Raw genomic sequence first — 22,419 nt, forward strand, 5'->3', positions numbered from 1 at the left:
CACACACACACACACACACACACACACACACACACACACACACACACGCTTCTTTGGTAGCTTTTTAGATCCTTTTTCTTAGCCTAGATGTAAAAACAAGTATTTCTAAGTGGAGGACTTGCAGTTCTCACGTTGAGGAGCAGATGAGAGAGATTATTACCAAGAATCCAGGAACTCATGGTTTGAAAGGGAAACAGAGACACTATGAAAAGTCCTCACATTGCTCAGGCAAGCACTGTCCTCATAGTGCAAAGAGCCAGGCTAGGGGAGTGGTTCACAACCTCCATGCCTGGGATCCAGGTCAGTGTGTGTTTTCTGCTCTGTGCTGTGCAGTGGAGGGCTAGTCTGAGGCTCCGCACAGCATGACTGCCTGCGTTTTGTATGCTACCCTTTCTCTTCACTTCTTCTCTTCTTACTTTCATTTCCCCTGGTACCACCAGGCAAGCTGGTTCTCCTTTCCGAGGTTCAGTTTCCTTTTCCATTGTAATGGTTTTCCACCTTCTAGGAGTCTTGGAGGATTAAATGGAATCACGACTGTGAGCCTAAGCCCATGCCTGGTGCATAGGATGGGAACAGTCCCTGGAAGCTATTCTTATCGCATTTTATTGTTCTATTTTATTTTGGTCTTGATCTTCTTTTTGTCTGTTTTCCCTCATTTACTTATTTTTAAATCTAATTTTATCTTTTCATATTTTATTTTATGAAGCCACCTTAAATCCTTTCTGGAACAAGGTGTGGGAAGGTAAAAACCAACACAGCTAAACTGGTGTGCCTTTATGGTAACGTAGGAGCTTTGACAAGCTGGCTTTTAAATTATGACAACAGTAGCAGCCAGTCATTCAGTACCCATTTTGCACCAAGCGCTTAATTTTCATCATCTTAATTATTTGCAAAATCCTCTGCGGTGGATATAATCATCCTCTAAGGGGATGGCCAGGGATTAAATTGTTTCTTCAAGGTGCTCTGTTAGAGAGAGGCTGAGTTACCATTTGAACCCCAAAGCATCTAGCTTGTGCTTTCCCCACCTCATTTATACAGGAAGCATTTATTTAGTGCCTACTATACACCTGGCACTGAACCCAGCTCAGGGGATTCAGTGATGTGCAAAACCAACGTGGGAGTATATAGTCTGATGGAGACAGTGGACTTTAATCAAGTAATTGCATACACATGTGCTCATCTTTGATAAGCATAAAGGAGGAGAGCATGTAGTTATGGGCAGGTTTATCAGACAGATTTGATCTGCTATGAGTTTAGAATGTCAGGGAAGACTTCCTGGGCAAGGGATTAATGAGCTGGAACACAAATGATGACTTGGATATAACGGAGTGAGGCTAGGTGGATGTGTTCTAGGGAGAGAGCTGGAAGAGCATGCACAAAGGCCCTGGGGTGGGAGAGAACACTACATGTCCAAGGGGCTAAGGAGGCTGGGGTGGCAAGACACAGAGTGAGGCTGAGGCTTCAAGGTGAGCTTGGCAGGAGGCTAGTTCTTCGAAGGGCCGAGGGAGCTTGGTAAGGAGGTTGGTTTTTGCCAGAGGACTGGGAGGCTCTTGAAAGTTTTACTCAGAGAATTTGTATTAATCTGATCTGTGCTCTGGCTGCTGTGTGAATGCATCGTAAGAGGAAGAGCAGGTTGGAGAAACCAGTTAGGAGACTACGGCAGGTACAGGGAGAGGTGAAGGGAGCCTGGCCTAGGGTTGTGGTGAAGACACCAAGGGGTGCACGGAGCTGGGAGAGATTTTGTTGGCCCAGGTGGCAGGGCCCAGGGATGGACAGGGTGAGGGGTTAGAGGAGCGTTTGGGTGGGCCAGGGATTCCCAGGAAGGTAGAGCTAGTCATTTTGCTTTAAGACTCAGGGATTAACCCCGAGCTGGGCCCTGAGCCAGCAGGTAACATGTTCATGGTTTAATCCCTTCAGCCCTGCCTCCTTTTCTGAGCAACAGCTACAGAAAACGTGCTGAAATATTCAGCTCCCAGCCCTGCGTGGCTGAACGCTGGGATCCTAGAATCTCAGGGCTGGACTACCCTGCAGCAGCTGCCCTGGCTGCTCTCTGGTGGCTCCCTGGGCCTCGTACGTGATGGAAGGAGATCTCGGTCCTTTTGTTCAGAGTTTCTCTACTCAGAACGGAAGTTGGTTTGGCTTCTTTCTGCTGCCCTTCCTCCCTGGACCCGAGGGGATTTCACTGTAGCTGGCCTCCCTCGGGTCTCCTGGTCTGGCTTCATTGCAGCCCTGCAGGGCATCCTCGAATAAATTTGATAGCCATTGTGACAAGGCTGAGATGATGTGTGTTTTTGAGGTATGACTTCACTCAATATATGCTTTTAAAATGTTGAGTGAGTGCAGAGACACTGGGGAGGGCTTGCCCGTAAGTCAGCGGATTAGTTTTCTGTGACTGTTGTAACAGGTGCCACTAACAGTGGCTTAGCAAATGCAGTTCTTCTCTTACAGTTCTGTAGGTTGGAAGTCTGACACTGGCCAGACTGTTCGCTCACAGCCTGACAGCCCTGGTCAGCAAGGCTGCATTCCTTTAGGAAGCTCCAGCGGAGAATCTGTTTCCTTTTCTTTTCCAGCATCTAAAGGCCACCCACAGTCCTTGGCTGCTGAAGCCTTCGGCCATTTGTTTTTTTAATTTTATATTTATTTATTTACTTGGCTGCGTCGGGTTTTAGTTGCGGCGTGCGGGCAGCACACGGGCTTCTCTCTAGTCGTGGCGCGCGGGCTCTAGAGCACTCGGGCTTAGCTGCCCCGTGGCATGTGGGATCTTAGTTCCCCGACCAGGGATCGAACCCACGTCCCCTGCATTAGAAGGCGGATTCTTAACTATTGGACCACCAGGGAAGTCCCCTTCCGTCATTTTAAAGCCAGTAATGTTCCATCTTTCTGTACCTTTCTTCCGTAGTCACATCCCTCTTGGCTCTTCTGCTGCCTCCCTCTTCCACTTCTTTTTTTTTTTTTTTTTTTTTTTTGCTGCGCTGAGTGGCATGCGGGATCTTAGTTCCCTAACCAGGGATCGAACCTGAGCCCTCAGCAGTGAAAGCGTGGAGTCCTAACCACTGGACCGCCAGGGAATTCCCTCTCGTCCACTTCTGAGGATCCTTGTGATTACAGTGGGCCCACCCAGATAATCTAGGATAACCTCCCTATTTCAGGCCAGCTGATTAATACCAGTAAGTTCACCTGCAACCCCCATTCTCCTTTGCCATGTAAGATAATGTATTCACAGGTTCTGGGGGTTAGGGTGGGGACATCCTTGGGGGTTCACTGTTGTGCCTACCACATTGTTACCTGTTACTTAGACTCTGAGCCCACTAGGGATGTAAGTTGTTTGGTTGCACTTCCTTTGCCATCCTCGAATAAATGTCTGCTGGATCATCTCCTCAGTGTAATTAGTTGTTCAGTCTCTGTTTAAATATCCCTTGTGAGGGGGAGCCCACTACCTCCCAGACTTTGTGTGGACAGAGCTCACATTCTTGAGAAGTTCTTCCTTTTATGGTCTCAAATAATGTCCTAAAAGCCTCCGGCCTCAGTTCTGTCTCCTGGGAGCTTTCCAGTCAAGTCCAGTCCTTCTCCCTTAGGAGTTGGAGGATGGCAAGTCCCTCCTTGCCATGAGAATGTTCTCAAGGCCAGAGGAGGTGATGCCATCAAGGTCTGGGCTCACCCAAAGTCCTTATTGCTCAGCCTGATGAAGCTCCTGGTCTGCTTTCAGAGCTCCACAACGGTCAGGTCCTCACAGTTCTCCGGATTGACAATACCTGTGCACCCATCTCCTTCGATCTGGGAGCCGCCGAAGAACAACTGCAGACCTGGGGCATTCAGGTGAGCGCTGACTTTATGGAGTCCTTAGTACTTTTTCTTCCATACATCCATCCATCCATCCACCTGTCTGTCCGTCTATCTATTCTATCATCCAATTATTCACAACATTTTTATTAAACACCTACCCTGTGCTCAACATGGTAGGGAATATAAGGAAGATGTCCTCTCCTTCCAATTAATTTACTTAACAGATGTGTGTTTTGGGGTGTCCACCCTGTGCTGGCCACTTGGGCGGTCACTGAGTACTACAGAGGTGACTAGGTCCCCGTGCCTGGTGTCACACTGCTCACAGAGCCCAGTGGGTGAGAGAGACATGCGTCAGGTAAAGCAGAACAGTATGGTATAAATGCTGCAGTAGAGGGATGCACAAGACATTGAAGACATTCACAGGAGAAAATGATAAACTCAGCTCAGGGAGCAGTGGTTATGAAAGTGTCCGCCTTAAAACTAAAGCAGCCCGTTATTATACTGGCAAAATGGGTTTATTCGGTAATAGCAGAAAGTTGCAATTCGGGACAGGCATGCTGTAGTAAAAACTGGGCAAGTCTGGAGAAACAAAGGAAAGGACTGTTCTTTTATAGAGGTAAAAGAGAGGTTGGGAGGGGCTCTTATAAACAAGGAGGCCAGTGGGGGAAACTGGGGTTCGAAGTGTAGTGGCTTTTCATTGGCTGAGTTGTGACAGCCTCTGGTTGGCTGGGCTGTTGCCAGGCGAGGAGAAAATCTTCCTCCTGCTGAGGTAGTAAAAGGCAGAAACCGACCTTCTTCCTGTTGGAGATGCAAGGTGATTCTCTTTGTGTTTGGAGTCTGCAGATGACAATGAGTGGTAGGGCATGAGAGCACCTCCTTCTGGCCTTCCCAACTCCAGTATAAATGAGCTTTCCTTTATTCATTCTAACAAAAGCTTTGCAGTGGAGCAGATACTTGATCTGGGCTCTTGAAGGAAAAAGAGTTTGCTGGGTGGACAGGAGGAAGGGCATTTTAGGAGAAGGAACTGCTTCTGCAAAGGGAAGGGTGTGTGAATTCATTAGATGATAATGCAGTACCTTCAAGCATAGTGATTCAAGGCATAGGCTTCACGGGGGTTCATAGATCTGGATGCAGATCCAGCTCAGCTGCTTACTGCCTGGGTGACTTTAGGCAGGTGACTTAACCTCTCTGAGCCACAGTCTCATCATCTGTAAAACGAGGTTAATATTAATGCCTACACAGGGTCTTTGCATGGATTAAGAGAAGTAGTGCTCGAGGAGCACTTGCGCTGGCCCTGGCACATAGTAAATGTTCAATAAATTGTGGTATTGCTATTAAGTTCCCACAGGTGTGGTTCTTGCCCTTCTCAAATCCTCCAGCATGATCAGGCCTTCATCTTCACTGCCCAGGGAGGATTATTTATGGCTGAGGAAGCTACATTGCTAATTTTACCCTGAAGACTCGAGAGTTTACTCCTTGCATTATGGTTTAAAACAACATTTTATCACCATTAAAGGGAAACTTTCCAAGTTGACAGTACTAGCCCCACATCAGCACATGAGCTGGTTTTACTTCTCACGCTTCCTTTCAGCCTTTGTACAAAAGAACATTTTTCTTAAACAGTTGTCTTCAGGTTGGGTTTTCTTAACTGATGAACCGTTTACATCTTGTTCTGCCATGTTCCTAAATATCTCTGATGATTAAATTCTGTGTTCTTAAGCAATCCATTCTCATAGGACCTTTGCTCTATGACATTTTTTGTTTGGGCAGGAAGATGTGAATTTTCAGGATCTTGGACTGTATTAATAGTTATTGATGGTACAGTCTGAGAATAACACTTGTGTATCAAGTGTTCACTACGGAACCAGCACCGGGCTTGTGTACACATACACTTAGACACACATATCTATCTAAGTAAGAGAACAGAGGCCCCCAAAGATGTCCAGATAATATGTGTCTACATACTATATGTATATTTATTGTATTTATTGTAAATATTGTATATGTATTATCTTATTTAATATGCCTATCACCTCTACAAGGTGTACTTTGATTATCCTCATTTTATTTTATTTATTTATTTTAAAAATTTTATTTATTTATTTATTTATGGCTGCATTGGGTTTTCGTTGCTGTGCCCGGGCTTTCTCTAGTTGCGGCAAGCAGGGACTCCTCTTCGTTGTGGTGCGGGAGCTTCTCATTGTGGTGGCTTCTTTTTGTTGCAGAGCACGGGTTCTAGAGCGCAGGCTCAGTAGTTGTGGCGCGCAGGCTTAGCTGCTCCGCGGCATGTGGGATCCTCCCGGACCAGGGCGTGAACACGGGTCCCCTGCACTGGCAGGTGGACTCCCAATCACTGCGCCACCAGGGAAGTCCCTATCCTCATTTTAAAGAGGAGGAAACTGAGGAGAAGCGGGGTTACTTGCTCCCGGTCACACAGCACATGAGGGGCAGGGCCAAGGTTTGGAGACCCAGGGCTGGCTGACTCCATGCCCTGCACCTTAACCATTAGGCTATCCTGGGTCTGCTGTGAGGTGCTGAGCCTTGGGCTACAGGGATCCCTCTCCTGGACGTCCTCCTGGATCTCGAGCTGTCCCACCTCCCCAGTGGTGCCTGTCCTTCTCTGAGCTGGAAGCTGCACCCTGTGATTGCCACGCCGTGCTCCACGCTCCCCATTCTGCCTTTGGGGGCAGCCAGGAATGCACCTCATCCCCCTTCCACGTGATAGCCACGTGAACTGGCCACAACCCCTGTTGGTGGGAAGGAGTGGGATGTGGTTCTCCGGGCTGACGGGTCTCTTTCCCTTGGGTGGCCAAGCAGGTCCCGGCTGAGCAGTACAGGAGCCTGGCTGAGAGCGCCCTCTTGGAGCCCCAAGTGAGAAGATACATCATCTACAACTCGAGGCCTATGCGGCTGGCCTTCGCTGTGGTAAGAGAGAGGGAGGCCTCTGAGGCACTGCTGAATTCGGCACAGTGCGCTGGAGCCTGTTGGTGTGGGTCACGGGTTTGGGGGCTGGTGGCTGGGCTGCCTGGGAGAGAGCAGTACACCTGGGCCTGGGTTTGGTGTAAGAGGAAATTCATGGGGGAGAGTTGTAGCCAGCTCTCCATGCAGAGGATGGGAGGCAGGGTTTATTAAGGGCAGAGCTGGGGGATTGGGAATCTGTAGACCCACCACTGAGGCTCTGGACTCAGTGTCTGGCTTTGTCAAGACTTTCCTCCTCTCTGGGACTTGGTTTCCCCATCTGTTCAACAGATTGGTCTATTTCAGCTCTAGTCATATATGTGTGTGTGTATACATATAAACATATGTATACACCTATATATATACGTAAACACACACAGGCATACAGAATATGGCACAGCCAGTGTTGGAACCCGGGCACTCTGGTTTCTGCATCTGTGCTCTTAACCGCTGTGACCTGCCACTCCTCTGTATGTATAAATGGTCAAAAAGCACTCTTGACTCCCATGTCCTGCTTCTGGGAGTGGAAGGGATGGCCACTGGCAGTTACTGATTTCCTAAGAAGTGCTAGGCTGTTACATAGGTTATCTTATTCACCCTTATAACAACACTGTGAAGTAGGTATTATTATCCCCATTTTACGGATGAGGAAACTGAGGCCCAGAGAGTTGTTACAACTTGTCTAAGGCCACCTAGCTGTTGAAGGATCAACGTGGGCTTTCTGATTCAAATTTATCTCACTCCCAAGCCCCCTGCCCTTTTCTGTTTTATTTGAATTCAGAGTAAGCAAGGATTTGGAGTAGCTATTCTAACCCCTTGCCTCTCCCTTTGCTTTTGAACAAGGAACAAGGGCCCATTCTCACAGACCACCCCAATCTCCCGCCCCCATCAGCCTCTGACTGGCCTTGTGAGCTCGCGCATCCATGGAGGGCATCAGAAGTGGCCAGAGGGTGTCCCTTGGAATGGAGCTGCTTCGTTTGAGGACTGGTGTTCCTGACCGTGCCCTTTCTCTGGCTTCTTGCAGGTGTTCTACGTGGTGGTGTGGGCCAACATCTACTCCACCAGCCAGATGTTCGCCCTGGGGAACCACTGGGTGGGTGTGCTGCTCGTGACCCTGGCTGCCGTGAGCCTGACCCTGACTCTTGTGCTCATTTTCGAGAGACACCAGAGGAAGGTAAGACATCCGGGGACTCCAGCCACGCTCCCTCCAGAAAGGCTGTGTGGACAGGATAATCCCAAGTCAGATTTTTCTTTTACCTGCTTCAAAGAATTTCCCCAACCATGAAAATTCACCCTGGCCCATGTGCCCAGTGACTAAAAGAAATCAAATCACACATGTGATTAAATCCTTTCTGTTTTTCTCTCTAATGCCTGTGGGTTGTTTTTCTGGGAGCAGGCTGTGTTTTGAGAGAGTCTGGGAGCGGGGAGGATGGCACTTTGAGGCGACTGAGCCCTTCCATGCACCTCCTCTGCCTGGGTGCTTGCCACGGCCCTGTGAGCGAGGGTGTTTCCTGGACCCACCTCACAGCATGGGGTACCTGGGGAGAGGTGGATGGACTCTACCTGGTGCTTGGTTGACAGTTGTGTCTCATTTAACCCCAGTAACGACCTCTGAGGCAGAGAGTGGGTGGGTGATCAGGGAGTTTAGGTAACTTGTCCCAATCCCACTCTGAGTGTCAGAGTGGAGCTTCAAAGACTGAACCCTCTGATTCCTGATCTCATTCACAAAGGAGATCGATACCCCCTGGCTTAATGTATGGTTTGCTAATTGTCTTCTGCTTCTTCAACATCTGTCTTTTGTTACTGTTGAGCACTTCATATGTGGTAGGTCATCTACTAAATGCTTTACATGCATTAACTCATTAAACCCCCCAGTAAATCTCTGGGTAGAGGCTTTTACGTTCATTTTGCAGGTGAGGAATCCGAGGCTCCGAAAGGCCCAAGTAGTAGTCCAAGGTCATGCTGCTAATAAATGGCAGAGCTCAAATTCAAGGCCAGGATGCTCAGATTCCAAGCCATCTTCTCAGTCAATACCCACCTGTATTGGTGTTCTGTGGCTGTAACAGATAACCATAAATGTAGTGGCTTAAAACAACAGAAATGTGTTGTGTTACAGTTCTGTAGTTTAAAAGTTTGACAGGGCTGGGCTGCCTCCTTTCTGGAGCCTCTAGGGGGGGCATCTGTTTCCTTGTCTTTTCCAGCTCCTGGAGGCCACCTGCGTTCCTTGGCTCATGGCCCCTTCCTCCATCTTCAAAGCCAGCAGTGGTGGGTTGAGTCCTTCTCGCATTCTTGACTCTGAGTCTTCTGTCTCCCTCTTCTACTTTCAAGGCCCCCTGTGATTACATTGGGCTGTCTAGATAATCTGGGACAATCTTCCCATTTTAAGGCTAACTAATTAGCAACATTAATTCCATCTACACCCTTAATTTTTCTGTGCCAAGTAACATAAATTCACAGGCTCTGGGAAGTAGGATTTACACATCCTTGGGGGACCCTTATTCTGGCAACCACCCCTCCACTGTCTTTCCAGCTGCTTCAGAAGCTCCCCCAGCACCTGGCACAGAGCTGGACTTTGAGATCTTTAGCAAACACTCCACTCTTGCCTCACTCAGGAGGAGAGGGCGCGATGTTGGGAAATGTGGTCAGGGTTCGGGGGTATGAATTCCATTTAGTGCCTGTGCTCACAGGGACAAATAGGAACTTCATGGCTTAATCATTCTGAAAGGATCTTTGTCGGGCTTTGCGATGAGGCTGACAGAATAATGCTGCCCTTGGACTCTGTGAAGCTCTCATGGCCCCTGTGTTTGGCCTATAAAAAAATCAGTGGAGCTGGCTGCTTCTGCAGCAAGAACCTTCTCTTGGGGAGGGGGAAGAAGCAAAGTGCCCTGCTTTATCAGGAGCAAGCAAAATATCTGGCACCTGGCAGGTGCTTCAGGGAGGCAGTTCAGGGAATGCCTGCCGTGGCTCTCTGCCTCCTTCCTCCCTTTCTTCCTTATTCAGCTGGCATTTATGAAGCCTCCGCAAGTGCCTAGGAGATGTGCTAGGCACAGGGCACAGAGACAAACAAGACCCTGGATCTTTACGCGTAGGGGCAGCGTGGAGGCCCCAGGTACATAATAGCCCTTCTGTCATCACTGTTTGTTGATCCCCTCCAGGATCCTTACTTTCTCGTATGACCATCGTTTAACGAGCACTTATTATGTGTTCTGTGTTTGGGGCCTGATATCCATGCCCAACAACAGCCTCACAAGGAGGCAGGGTACCTCTGCCACTTGCTAGCCCTGCAACCTGGGGTGATTTATTATTTAACCTCTCAGGGCCTTAGTTTTCTCATCTGTACAATGGGATAATAATTTTAGCTCCCTCATAGGATTGTTGGGAGAACTAAATGACTTAATACATGCAACGTGCTTATAATCTTACTTGGTGTTACATAAATGCTCACTATGTATCAACTGTCATGATTATTTACTCTTCACTAGTGGTGAAACCAAAGCTCAGAGCGGTTAAGTAACTAGTCTGTGGTCACACAGCCTTGCTCAGGTCTTCCTCTGAGCCTCAGCTCAAGGACTTCTTTATCCTCGGATCCCTCATCTCTCAGGACCATGCAGATCCCCCTTCCTGACCATTGTCACTCTTACTGTTTGTGTCCTACCCGCATCACATAGCACCCTTGAGAGCCTCAGCATTTGTACACACTGCCTTGTTTTCCCCTTGTTTGGGTCATTATTAGCCTTTTTCAAGATCAGAAGGCTTATGAAGGCAGGCAAGACTCTGTCTTTTATCCCCTAGAGAGTAAAACACATCACTAGGGTATGTTGAAAATTCCTAAAAATATTCGTTTGTGGCCAACATGGTACAGTGGAAAACATGGTGTCTTCAGTTCAGTATCGTCATCATAAAGATATTACTAGGTGACATATATCGAGTGTTCATTCTTCCAGGTGTCCTACGTGGATTAACTCATTTCATCCTTATTCTAACCCTTATTATTAGGGGGTGTTATCTCCAATTTGGACGTGAGGGTGTGGAGGCAGAGATGGTGACTAATTTGCCCAGGGTTATATAGGTAGTTAAGAGATGGAGTCAGGACCTGAAATCTTGGTGATAGGGGTTTCTGAAAGGGTGAACACCCTTGCTAAAGTTCTAGGCAAAACAAAATATAATCACCCCTTGATTTTTATAATACAGGCAGACTTTGGAGATACTGTGGGTTTGGTTCCAGACCACTGCTACAAAGCGGATATCACAATAAAGAGGGTCACATGAATTTTTTGGCTTTCCAGTGCATATAAAAGTTATGTTTACACTATACTGTAGTCTATTAAGTGTGTAAAAGCACTATGTCTAAAAAAAAGCAATGCACATACCTCAGTTAAAAAATAACGCTAGTGGAAAAATGGCGCCAATAGACTTGCTCGACTCAGGATTGTCACAAACATTGTTTGTAAAAAAAAAAAAAAAAAGGCAGTATCTGTAAAGCGCAATAAAGCGAAATGCAATAAACGAGGTGTGCCTTTAGTGGCATTCCTGGAAAATTCGATGTATTTTAAAACCTATTCACAAAACACTTTAGGTTTATATGTAAAATGGAATTAGGTTGGCCAGTCAGAGAATTATGAAGAGAGTTTTTCACATGTGCTCGTGCCCAGTGGGACATTTAGGGTTCAGGTAGGCTGAGGGACAGTTCTTCCACGTGCAAGATTCTCTGTCATGGGACGTGGCCTACAGTGGAAGGCATGTGTTTAGCATCCCTGGTCCTCATCCCTAAATGCCAGCATTGCCTGTCCTGTGCCTGTGACAACCGTAAGGGCCTTCTCACACATTCAGAAGCTCCCTACAGGGGTCCTTCCTGTTTTGGGGACCATTGTCCTCGATTGGGTTGCCTTCTAATTGCATCTGAAAGTCCTTGTAGGGTCTTTTAGAGGTTTGGGTCCTGTCACCCTTCCTGTCCTCTCCTGCCCAGTCTGCTTAGCACCTACTTTGTCATCCATGGCGTCAGTTGGTTCTGGTGGGAAAAGAAGGAGATGGATTCCCAGAGCCCCCCTCCGAGGGCCAGTCACTGGGTTAGGTAGTATGGAAAGTAGGTGCTTTATTCCCACAATCGATGCTCAAAGGTCTCCAACCGCCTCCTCCCTCAGTTATGTGTGGCCCCCGACTGTGTCCCAGGCACCGGGTTAAGTGCGTCACACACACAATCTCAGTTCAATCTCACCATGTTCCTAAGGGCCGGAGATGCTTTTTATCCTTCTTCAACAACTGAAGAAAGCAAGACTCAGAAGGGACACATTTGTCCAGGGCCACACCGCCGGGAAGTAGCAGAGCTGGGCTTCACCCGAAGCTCTCTGACACTGTTGAATTTATTGTCCCAACATTGCCACAGTCTGTTTTATAGGGGAGACAATGGATGTGTCTCGGAGACCAGGATTGTTCCGTGGTGTCTCGGGGAGGGACAGTGTGTGGTTATTGCTCAGGCCCAAGAGCTCCCTGGCAGCATGGAGGTTGGGCCATGGGGCTGGCGTTTGTCTTACAGGCCAACGCCAACACGGATCTGAGGCTGGCGGCTGCCAACGGAGCCCTCCTGAGACACCGGGTGCTGTTGGGGGTGACAGACACGGTGGAAGGCTGCCAGAGTGTGATTCAGGTACTGTGTCTCGGAGTGACCTCTCCAGTGAACCCACTTTGGGGCTGGGCTCTCCCAGTCTGTGCAGTGTCCCCCGGAGTCTGCTAACGGAGATGGCATCGGCAGCCCCTCCTTCCTCTCTGCTCCAGTGTTTCTTTCTGGAGACTCCTCTCTGGGTGGTAACCAGCAGCCTAGAACCTCCACGAGGCGGGGCTGGAAGGGAAGCTCGGAGACCATCCAAGCCACATTCCTCATTGAACATTCATTCAGCAAAGAGATGGGGCCTCCTCTGTTTCGAGCCCTCAGTACCCAGACAAGGTCCCTGGGGAGGCAGGTCAGACCCTGAGGGCCTTGTCCTCCTGGCATGGTTGTTTTCTTGGCCCCAAGGCAATGGGGAGATCTGAAGTGACTAGAAAGAGGTCACACAGTGGGTCTGGGACACAGCTGGGCTGGTTGAGGCCCAGGGTGCCTGAGCCTGGCTGGGCTCTGCCTGGGAGGATTGATAAATCTCCTCAGCACCACGTTCGCATTCTTAGCTGGTGAGGGGCCCAGGGTGTGGGTACAGGTGGGCCCCCAGCAGGCACAGGGTTTGACATTTTCCAAATCTGCACACGAAGCCACTTGTCTACCAGACCCCGTCGTGCGGGGGGGACTGTGGGAGAGAGCAGAATGGCATGCTCACGCCGGAGACTGGGATGAATCTGGTCATCCCCAGAAGGGCAAGTCTCCAGCGAGGAGGCAGGAGGTGAGGCCCGTCTCAGAGATGGAGAGTTCGAGGTCTGGTGGGTTTTGGCCTCAGCAGTCATGGCTGCTTCTCTCCCCAGCTCTGGTTTGTCTACTTCGACCTGGAGACCTGTGTGCAGTTTTTGTCCGACCATGTTCGAGAAATGAAGACGAGCCAAGAGGTGAGATACCTTAAGTGAAAAACAAAAAAATAAACCAGGAGGCTAGATTGTATAGATTGCATTACCTCAGCGTTGGAACAAGTGTCTAAGGAAAAGTTACCTGGAAGTAAGAATACCTCTGTGGAATCATGGTTGTTTTTGCCTAGGGAATTATGGCTGTTTTTCTCTTCCATTTTAAAGAATTTTTTTAAAATAGAATTATTTATTTATATTTAATTTTTGGCTGCGTTGGGTCTTTGTTGCGGCGAGCGGGGGCTACTCTTCGTTGCGGTACGCGGGCTTCTCATTGCGGTGGCTTCTCTTGTTGCGGAGCACGGGCTCTAGGTGCTTGGACTTCAGTAGTTGTGGTGCGTGGGCTCAGTAGTTGTGGCTTGCGGGCTCTAGCGCGCAGGTTCAGTAGTTGTGGCACACGGGCTTAGTTGCTCCGCAGCATGTGGGATCTTCCCGGACCAGGGCTCGAACCCATGTCCCCTGCATTGGCAGGCGGATTCTTAACCACTGTGCCACCAGGGAAGTCCTCTTTTCCTTTTTAACTAGTTGCATTTTCCACATTTTCTACAGTGAATATAAATTTTATCTATAATAATAATAATAAATAACAGTGAGAATATATTTCATTTATAACACCAACAATAATAAAGATTCTGGCAGAGGAAAATACCGTATATTTAGATGACTTTCACTTGTTTGAAATCCTGAATATTTTGAGAAGGAACCGGGAGAGTTTGCTCCAGTTCCACAGAGGAGGAAACTGAGGCTCTGAGAAGCCGGCATAGCTGGTTGGTGATGCTAAGTTTGGAGCCCAGCTCGCCTCTCCTCGAGCCCTGTGCTTCTTCCCCGGGATCCATTTTCGGGCCCCCGCAAGTGCTCTGGTTGGTTTTGAAGTCAGGATTGTGGCTTAGCCCTGATCCGGACCCATTGGTTCCCGTGTGGCTTTGGGCAATTCCTTTGAGCTCCAGTTTGTTCATCTGCAACATATGGGTAAAGATTCCCACGTCCCAGGCTGCTTTGAGGAGCACATGAGAGCATGGAAGGAAAAGTGCTTCTGACCATACTTTTGCAGGAATTATCTGATCTCGCCAGAGTCTCCTGAGGTCAGCATCTGAGTCTGTAGACAGTCTCTCCGTCCTACGTGGGTCTGCGGCTCAGGGAACCACCCGGCACTGAGCCCCTCTCTGTTTCCTTTGCAGTCCTTGCTGAGAAGCAGATTGAGCCAGCTGTGTGTCGTCATGGAGACTGGGGTGAGCCCCACAGTGGCCGAGGGGCCGGAGAACCTGCTGGAGGAAGCTCCTCTCCTGCCCAGCAGTCCTCGTCCCTCGGAGAGGCCACTCATGCAGACCGAACTTCGCCAGCTTATTCCTGAGGCTGAGCCGGAGGTAACAAGCACCTGGGCCAGTCAGGTCCCCTCCTCCCCCACCAGGTGTTTGCATAGAGTCCGTGTGGGGCTCTCAAGTTCTAGATTCCTGGGGACATGCCTTTACTGGGTTGGTAGGGACCATACACATCTTCTAGCCTACTGGTTTTCAATATTCTTTTCCTCACCCCAGCACTTTAAAAGATAGCTTAGAGGAATCATTTTATACTTATTGGGTGCCCCCGCACCCCATTTAAAACATATCTTGGTATTCTTTTGTGTAGTTCTATTGGATATGTAGTTGCATATTGATGGATCATAGCCTACCTAACCATGAACATGTTGATGAATATTTGGGTCATTTTTAAATCTATCAATCAATCTATCATCTCTCCATCCATCTCCTTAAATTGCAGTTGGATATTTAAATCTTGTATGCATCTCTGTTGAATTCTTTCCTCCTGCTCCGGAGTTCTCTTGGGTCCTGCCACCCAAGCTGTCTGTTGGGTATGGTCAAGAGCTAGTAGACCAGAAATCTGGTAATGTGGTTTGCGGCTTGTGCAACCCTCTTCTCACCACGAGGACAGACCCACTGTCTGGGAGACATGCAGTGAGGGGCGACCTTCGGCAGGGTGTGATACAGGAGAGCACTTGCATTTTCTTTTTAGCCAATAGATTTGGGGATTAAAGGTCCAAACCAGCCCAGACTTTCCCTTTTGTATGGATGAGGAGTGGGGGGACCTGCAAATAGGACCATTATGAGAGAAAATGTTAATCTCTTCAAAGAGCTGAAAAGATTGATAAGTTCTTTCTTGTGCATGCATGTCTGGCTTTATGTGAAATAGCTCATTAACTATGATGGGTCTTTTAAATTATTTTTTCAAATTCATTCAAACCAATAGTACTACAATTTCCTGTCATGAATATCAAGTCTCAGTGTGTGTGCACATGTTTTTAAAGTAGCTGCCCTTATAAAATAGCAAAGGAAAATACAAGCAATGCCCAAGTCTCAACCTGGGCCAGACTGTCATATTTCAGGAGGAACCCAGTGTGTGCAAAAGGCGGAGAAATAGTTATAATGACCTCTTTCATTTTCACAGGTTTTTATCATGCATAAAATTCTTTAGCATATCCTCTGAAGTATAGATTATTTTCCCTTCTTCCTTGATGGGTGAAATAAGCTTCCAAGAGGTCAGCTGACTCACCCAAGGTCGCAGAACAAGGGAGAATGTGGCAAAGTCCAAGGCAGAAACCAGTCCTATGATCCTCAGGAGGCCAATTTCTTGTCACAGTTCTTTGTTTCTTATGTTATCAATTTTAGAATAAATGGGCGGGAAGACCAATCTGAGTTAGTAAGTGGTAGGCTGTTTGACGTTTTCAACATTTTTCTAGCACAAAGGATAACTCCAAGGAAACACGGATCCTACAGAGCTAGGTGGAATTTCTGCTTTTTGAATAATGATAATGGTAGTGATATTGATGCCATTTATTGCGAATTAGGTATTGGGCTTTCTATCCATTAGTGCCTTTAGTCCTCACTCCAGCTCAACCAGAAAGGTGCTGTGATTTTCTGTCTTTTACTGATGAGGAAGTGGGCTAAGCAAGGTGAAGTGACTTCGCTCAGGGTCCATCCCAGGGTGGCTGAGCTGACATTCCCATCTGGCCCTTTTGATTTAAAAGCCTATTCTTGATCCCTAACTGTATTGACGTAAACAGGCTGGGTGTAACCCACACTTTACTTCATTACATTCAGACTGGACACAAGTACTGTGAAAGAGTTCCATGCCACACAAAAGAGACTGGAGCATCTTTGCTGGAATCCCAACTGCCAGACAGGTGGATGGAACTTTAGAGACCAAATGTGTTAAGAGCATGCATTAAATACAATTAAAAACATTTTTTTCCTCTTTTTCACTTTTTAATTTTTTTCACTGCAGTAAAATATACATAGTATAAAATTCACCACCTTAACTATTTTTAAGTGTATGATTCAGTAGCAGTAAGCGCATTCACATCGTTGTGCAACCATCACTACACCCTCCTCCAGAACTTTTTCATCCTCCCAAATTGAAACAACATACCCATTAAATACAAATTCTTTTACCTTACCCAGCCCCTGAAAACCACCATTCTACTTTCTGTCTCTATGAATTTATTGCTCTCGGTGCCTCATATAAGTGGAATCATACCGTATTTGTCTTTTTGTGCTAAATCCAGTTTTGATAAGCACTTTTAATATAGGAGTACTGTCTGAAGCAATTCAGCAGGTACTGCTGTGTATGACTTGAAGAATCCTGCCGTCAGAGGGGTATTCCCCCAACCATGCCTCCATTTACTGGTGATTTTCTTCAAGTGCATTACCTTGATGTCATGTACTTTACAAAATCACAGACACTTGAAACTGGAAAAATGTGTGTGTGTGTGTGTGTTTGTGTGTGCACAATGGGCTGGTATAAACCAATGGTAATTCCTCTAGTGCTTTGAGGCTCCCTAGCTTTTTTGTGCACATTATTATCACCTATTAGCAGTTAGGTTACCACCTCAGAGATGTGGAGCAGGAGCTCCACAGAGCCTGAGAGCTGGAGTTCCAGACCAGATTCAGGCATCTTGCAGTTGTCCCGGGTGAGGGCCTTGCCGGGTTCTTCCTAGTGGGCATTACTGCTGGTCCAGGGGTGCAAGGACCACTTGGCGTACCCCTCATGCTTTAGACACTTTTCTATGGCCCTCACTCTGCTTCCCTACCTCTTCCAGGAAATGGCCCAGCAGCTGCTGGCAGTGTTTGGTGGCTACTACATCCGGCTCCTGGTGACCTCTCAGCTCCCCCAGGCGTTGGGCACACGACACACAGACTCTCCAAGGATTCCATGCCCCTGCCAGCTCATAGAAGCCCACATCCTGGGTACAGGGTGCTGCCCATTCCTGGCCAGGTGACCTAGGGGCGAAGGTACTCATCTCCTTCCAAGGCTGAAGGTGAGAAGTCTGGGAGGCCTCAGGAGCCCAAGGTGGCCGACGGTGAGCCCTAGGCGAGGAGAGCAGCATCTGGGGGCACTCTGAGGCTGTCAGTCACGTCAGCACTGTGAGTATCGTGCTCACTCCAGGACCCTGCACAAGAATGGCTTGTCAACATCCCACACTGACCCCTGGCCTTTGCAGAAGCCGATGGTCCCACTCTGAGGTACTTTCGGTGCTGCTTAGATCTGTGGGCATGGATGAAAGGGCCACCCGCACACCCCTTTCATTGTCTGGAGAGCCCAGGAAATGTGAAGATGACCAGACTGGACTGAATGTGTGTCCAAAACTTGGTCTCAGGTGATGCTTCTGCCCCCACCCCCTTCTTGTCAGATGGAGACTCAGGGAGGACACTGCTCTTTGTGGCATCGCCTTGGGCCCCTTAGATTATAAGAAGCCTCTTCCCAATCTGAAGTGAAGAAGTAAATTCTCAGAATGTTCTCCATTTTTAAGTTGTTTTTTCCCTACATTTTCTGAAAAAAGATGGCACTTGGGCTTGTATGCTAGCACACAGGCCTTGAGGAGTAGGAAACAAACGGCCTGTAACTGCTAATGGGAATATTTGGAAGAGACTGATCCTGTCTGATTGGAGGACATATTTTGTTCACAGCATGCTTGCTTGTGGGATGGTTTCATACTGCAGACGGAGAATCGCCGTGTGTTCCTTAACACTAACACTGTCCTGGAGTGAAGCGTAATCTGTCACTTGTGGAATTCCATGAAGAGCTCAGAGGCTGCCAGGTGCTCTGCTTCTGAACAAGTTTGAAGACCCGTTGTTCCCTAGGCCCAAATCCAAAAGCCCTAGCCTGGCATTTAAAGGCTCCCCAGCTCCTAAGGCCTGGCCTTCGTCTGCAATTTTGGCTTCATCGCCCGTAAAAATCCTTCGTAGGTTGAAACTCTTTTCCTGGACTGACATACCTGTTCCTTTGTATGTGCTGGGCTCCTATGCATGCTTTTGTAAAAAAAAATTTTTTTTAATTGAGGTATGGTTGACGTAAGATATATACAAGGTTCAGGTGTACAACGTAGTGATCCACCATTTTTAAATGTTATACTCCACTTACAGTTATTATAAAATATTGACTGTATTCCCTGTGTTGTACAATATATCTTTGTAGCTTATTTATTTTATACATTGCAGTTTGTACCTCTTATCCCCTCCCCCTATCTTGCCCCTCCCCCTCCTATGCATGCTTTAATGCCCAGCTTTCCTTACCCCTCCTTCAGGAAGCCTTTCAACATAGCCAGACCTGCCACTCTCTGCCTCCTTTATTTTTTTATTTTTATTTTTAAAAAATTACCTCTTAATCCATGAATCCAAATCATCTCACTTTTTTTGTTTGTTTGTTTTGTTTCCCACGCCACGTGGCTTGCGGGATCGTAGTTCCCCGACCTTGGATTGAACCCAGGCCACCGCAGTGAAAACACCGAGTCCTAACCACTGGACCGCCAGGGAATTCCTGACTCTGCGGCCTTTAAATTCTTGATGTAGTTGCTGCTTTTACTCATGTTTTATGTTATTGATTCTGTTTTCCTGTGCATATACCTATTCTTCTAGCTAGACTATAAGCTCCTCAAGGACAAAGACTGCACCTTGTACTTTTTGTGCATGACCTGGACTTGCTAAGGAAAAAAATCCTGTGGACTGAGTGCTTTGTCATCTCTATAGTAGCTTTTGCAAATTACTCTCTGTACTCAGTTGAATGATGAAGTTGTCACAGACTGGGGTTCTGGTCCTGAACTGCCACTTTTAGCTATGTAACTTTAGGCTGGTCCTCAGTCTACACATCTGTATAGTGGGTAGATTGGATGATTCTTAATGGCCCTTTCAAAGCCAAAGATCTGGGAATTTCCATCTTTTTCTGTTCCATTTTAACCCTTGGCCTTTCTCTCTGTTATGCCTTTATCTACATGCAGAAAGGTTCTATAGACCCACACAGGTGAGGTGTCCCAGACCTGATACCCCTTTGGATGGAACACTGGCCTAGCCAGCAGGAGAGCTGTATTCTCATTTCAGATCTGCTACTTCTTAGCAGTGTGACCTTGGCTAGGTTAACCTCTCTGAATGTCAGTTCACTCTATAAATGAATCTGGTGAACATGAAATGTAATTATGTGGGTGACTTACCATGTAAGGGGTGAATCTGACTGTTCACTTTCTCTGGGCCAGAGAAGAGAAATCATGTACATAGACCAGCCCTTGGAAATGGCTCTTTTAGGCATTTCTCGTCAGCCGACAAATGCTGCGGCCCACTTTGCTCAATGAGAATTATTCATGAAGGCGATCATTGTCTTTCTCACCTGCCACAGCGGAAGTGTGGGCTGTGAATGTGATCAATAGTAGCCCATATTTATCATCCAACCATAAAACCCTGGTAAGTATAATAACAGAGAATAAAAATGTGTGTGTTTTGACCAAACAGCAGTTTCTCCATTTGACAGCCTCCTTAAAGGACCCTCGATGTGTTGTTTCCTGCCTTTTCCTCTCTTTAGAGTTTCTGGTGGTGTCACCCAGTGGGTAGGGCATTCAGGTGTGCCCATGAGGTACATTTCTTCGCATTTGAGCCTCAGTTTCCTCTTTTAGAAAATTCTGTGATCTCTGTCTTGCCTGCTTCACAGGGTTGCTGTGAAGATGAGATTCCACAAAGGAACACGTGCGCCGTTTCAAAGCTCTGTGTTGATGGCAGGCATGGAGCTGGTGAAGGTGGTGCCGTGTCGTGAAGTGGGAGCGGAGGGCTTGGATTCTAGAGTCACAGGTATTCAAATCCAAGGGCTGCCACCTAGGAGCCGCGTCCCTCCCATCCTTGGGTCTCAGTCCTCAAGTGTGGAATGGGGTAAGTGTGCCTACCTGGCAGGTGATTGTGAAGATTAAATGGTATACAAAATGTAAAGTGCTTGCAACTGTGAGTCGCAAACTTGAGTAAGCGCTCAAGAAATTGTTGCTATTATTATTTTTTTAAATCTCTCACTATGTCTTAAATGCTGTAGGTGCCCGACTTATGCTTTTGTGGATGATGTAGTTCATTAACAGTTAATGTTTATTCATTCTGCGTCAGACCTCAGTTACTCCAGCACCATGGGGTGTATTTATGTGAATAAAGATTCTACTCTTTATTCTTTAATCTAGGGAAGATTCTGCTTCCCTAGCAGGGAAGTTAAGCACAAGCTGGTTGGTGACGTTGGGCCAGATGCTCACCCTCTCTGTTCTTCCTCATCTATTAAGGGGGCATGTGATAATAGGGAGATGAATTGAGGTGACGCATGCAAAGCACAAGGCCTGGTTCATAGTGTGGTCCATAGTAAGGGCTCCGCCATCTGAAGATGACTTTTCTTCAGCTGCTGCATACTGTTTTCTACCTGTGTCTATTTGTGTGAGTTTTTACTTACCTTATTCAAATCTATATCCTTACTGATTTTGGTTGGTTGGTTCTATCAGTGACCAAGGGAGGAAACTCTCCAGCTAGGATTGTAGATTTTCTGTTTCTCCTTTTACTTTTGACAAAGTTTTTTTTTTTTTAATTACACAGTTTAAAAAATTGAGGTGTAATTAACGTACCATAAAATCCACCATTTTAAAGTATAAAATTCAGTGGTTTTTAGTATATTCACAAGATTGCACAAACATCACCACTATTTAATTCTAGAACATTTTCATCACATCTTCCCCCCACAGAATCCCCCTACCCATTTGTAGTCACCCTGTGACTCCCTGTCCCCAGCCCCTGACAATCACTGGTCTACTTTATCTCTCTGGATTTTCCCATTCTGGACATTTCACAAATGGAATCAGGCAGTTTGTGGCCTTTTATGTCTGGCTTTTTCACATAACATAAAGTTTTCAAGAATCATCCATATTGTAGCATGTATCAATACTTTATCCCTTTTTAATGGTTGGATAATATTCCATTGCACGGATAGAGCAGATTTTGTCTATCCATTCATCCAGCTGGGTTATTCATCAAATCTACTTTTTGGCTATTATGAATAATGCTGCTACGAACAACTGTGTACAAGTTTTTGTGTAAACGTGTATTTTAATTCACTTCTGACAAGTTTTGCTCTGTTATTCCATGCATACAAATTTAGAATTATTAGAACTGCCTGATGGTTTGACCCTTTTATCTTTATGAAATATCCCTTTTTAGTAGATTTTTGCCTTAAAATCTACTTTGTCTGATACATTAGCTTTCTTTTGATTGGTGATTACATAGTATATCTGTTCATCCTTTTACCTTCAACTTATCTGCATCCTTGTATTTAGGGTGCTCCTCTTGTGAAAGTGTGGGATTAAAAAAATTCAGTCCGTTTTTTAACTGGAGTATTTACTATGCTATGTCCAGTGTGTTTCCTGATATATTAGATAGTTTTGGGCTTAAATGTTCCATCTTACTGTTTACTTACTATTGGTCCTCCCCTTCTGTGTTCTTTTTTCTGTACTGTTTTTGCCTTCTTTTGCATTAAGTTTTTGTGATTTGTATAATTTCTCTTCTAGTAGCTTGTGAGGTATGTATTCTTTTCTCTTAGTGGTGACCCTAGATTACAACATGCATCCTGCACTTATTCAATTCTATTATAAGAGGATCCTTCTATCACTTTCTGGACAATCCAAAGACCTTAGAACTCTTTCACCTTTCTGTCTGTGGTGGTCTTGTTATCATGGATGTCAATTCTTGCTATATTTTAAACCACAACAGACATTATTATTAATGCTTTGTATAGTCAGTGTTCATTTAGGTTTATCCACATGTTTACTTTTTATTATTCTTCATTTATTGCTTTGTTATTACT

General features: G+C 46.6%; 1 protein-coding gene across 8 annotated transcripts in view; it reads left to right on the forward strand.

The window, feature by feature from the left end:
• The window catches only part of TMEM268 (transmembrane protein 268), a 32,056-nt gene extending 11,541 nt beyond the window's left edge, over nucleotides 1-20,515 (forward strand). For 7 of the 8 annotated variants that reach the window (XM_029202576.1, XM_029202575.1, XM_029202578.1 and 4 more), the window contains 7 exons: nucleotides 3,707-3,816; nucleotides 6,598-6,708; nucleotides 7,766-7,915; nucleotides 12,275-12,385; nucleotides 13,189-13,269; nucleotides 14,460-14,645; nucleotides 17,375-20,515. In XM_029202576.1, the coding sequence (XP_029058409.1) occupies nucleotides 3,707-3,816; nucleotides 6,598-6,708; nucleotides 7,766-7,915; nucleotides 12,275-12,385; nucleotides 13,189-13,269; nucleotides 14,460-14,645; nucleotides 17,375-17,554 (929 nt within the window). In that variant the 3' untranslated portion in view covers nucleotides 17,555-20,515. The remainder of the gene's footprint in view (nucleotides 1-3,706; nucleotides 3,817-6,597; nucleotides 6,709-7,765; nucleotides 7,916-12,274; nucleotides 12,386-13,188; nucleotides 13,270-14,459; nucleotides 14,646-17,374) is intronic. The other variant, XM_029202573.1, reaches the window with a different exon arrangement.
• The last annotated feature ends 1,904 nt before the right edge of the window (nucleotides 20,516-22,419 follow it).

The sequence above is a fragment of the Monodon monoceros genome, unplaced genomic scaffold (genome assembly GCF_005190385.1).
Source record: "Monodon monoceros isolate NGI ecotype Baffin Bay Population unplaced genomic scaffold, NGI_Narwhal_1 Super_Scaffold_5, whole genome shotgun sequence".
In the NCBI taxonomy this organism is placed as follows: domain Eukaryota; kingdom Metazoa; phylum Chordata; class Mammalia; order Artiodactyla; family Monodontidae; genus Monodon; species Monodon monoceros.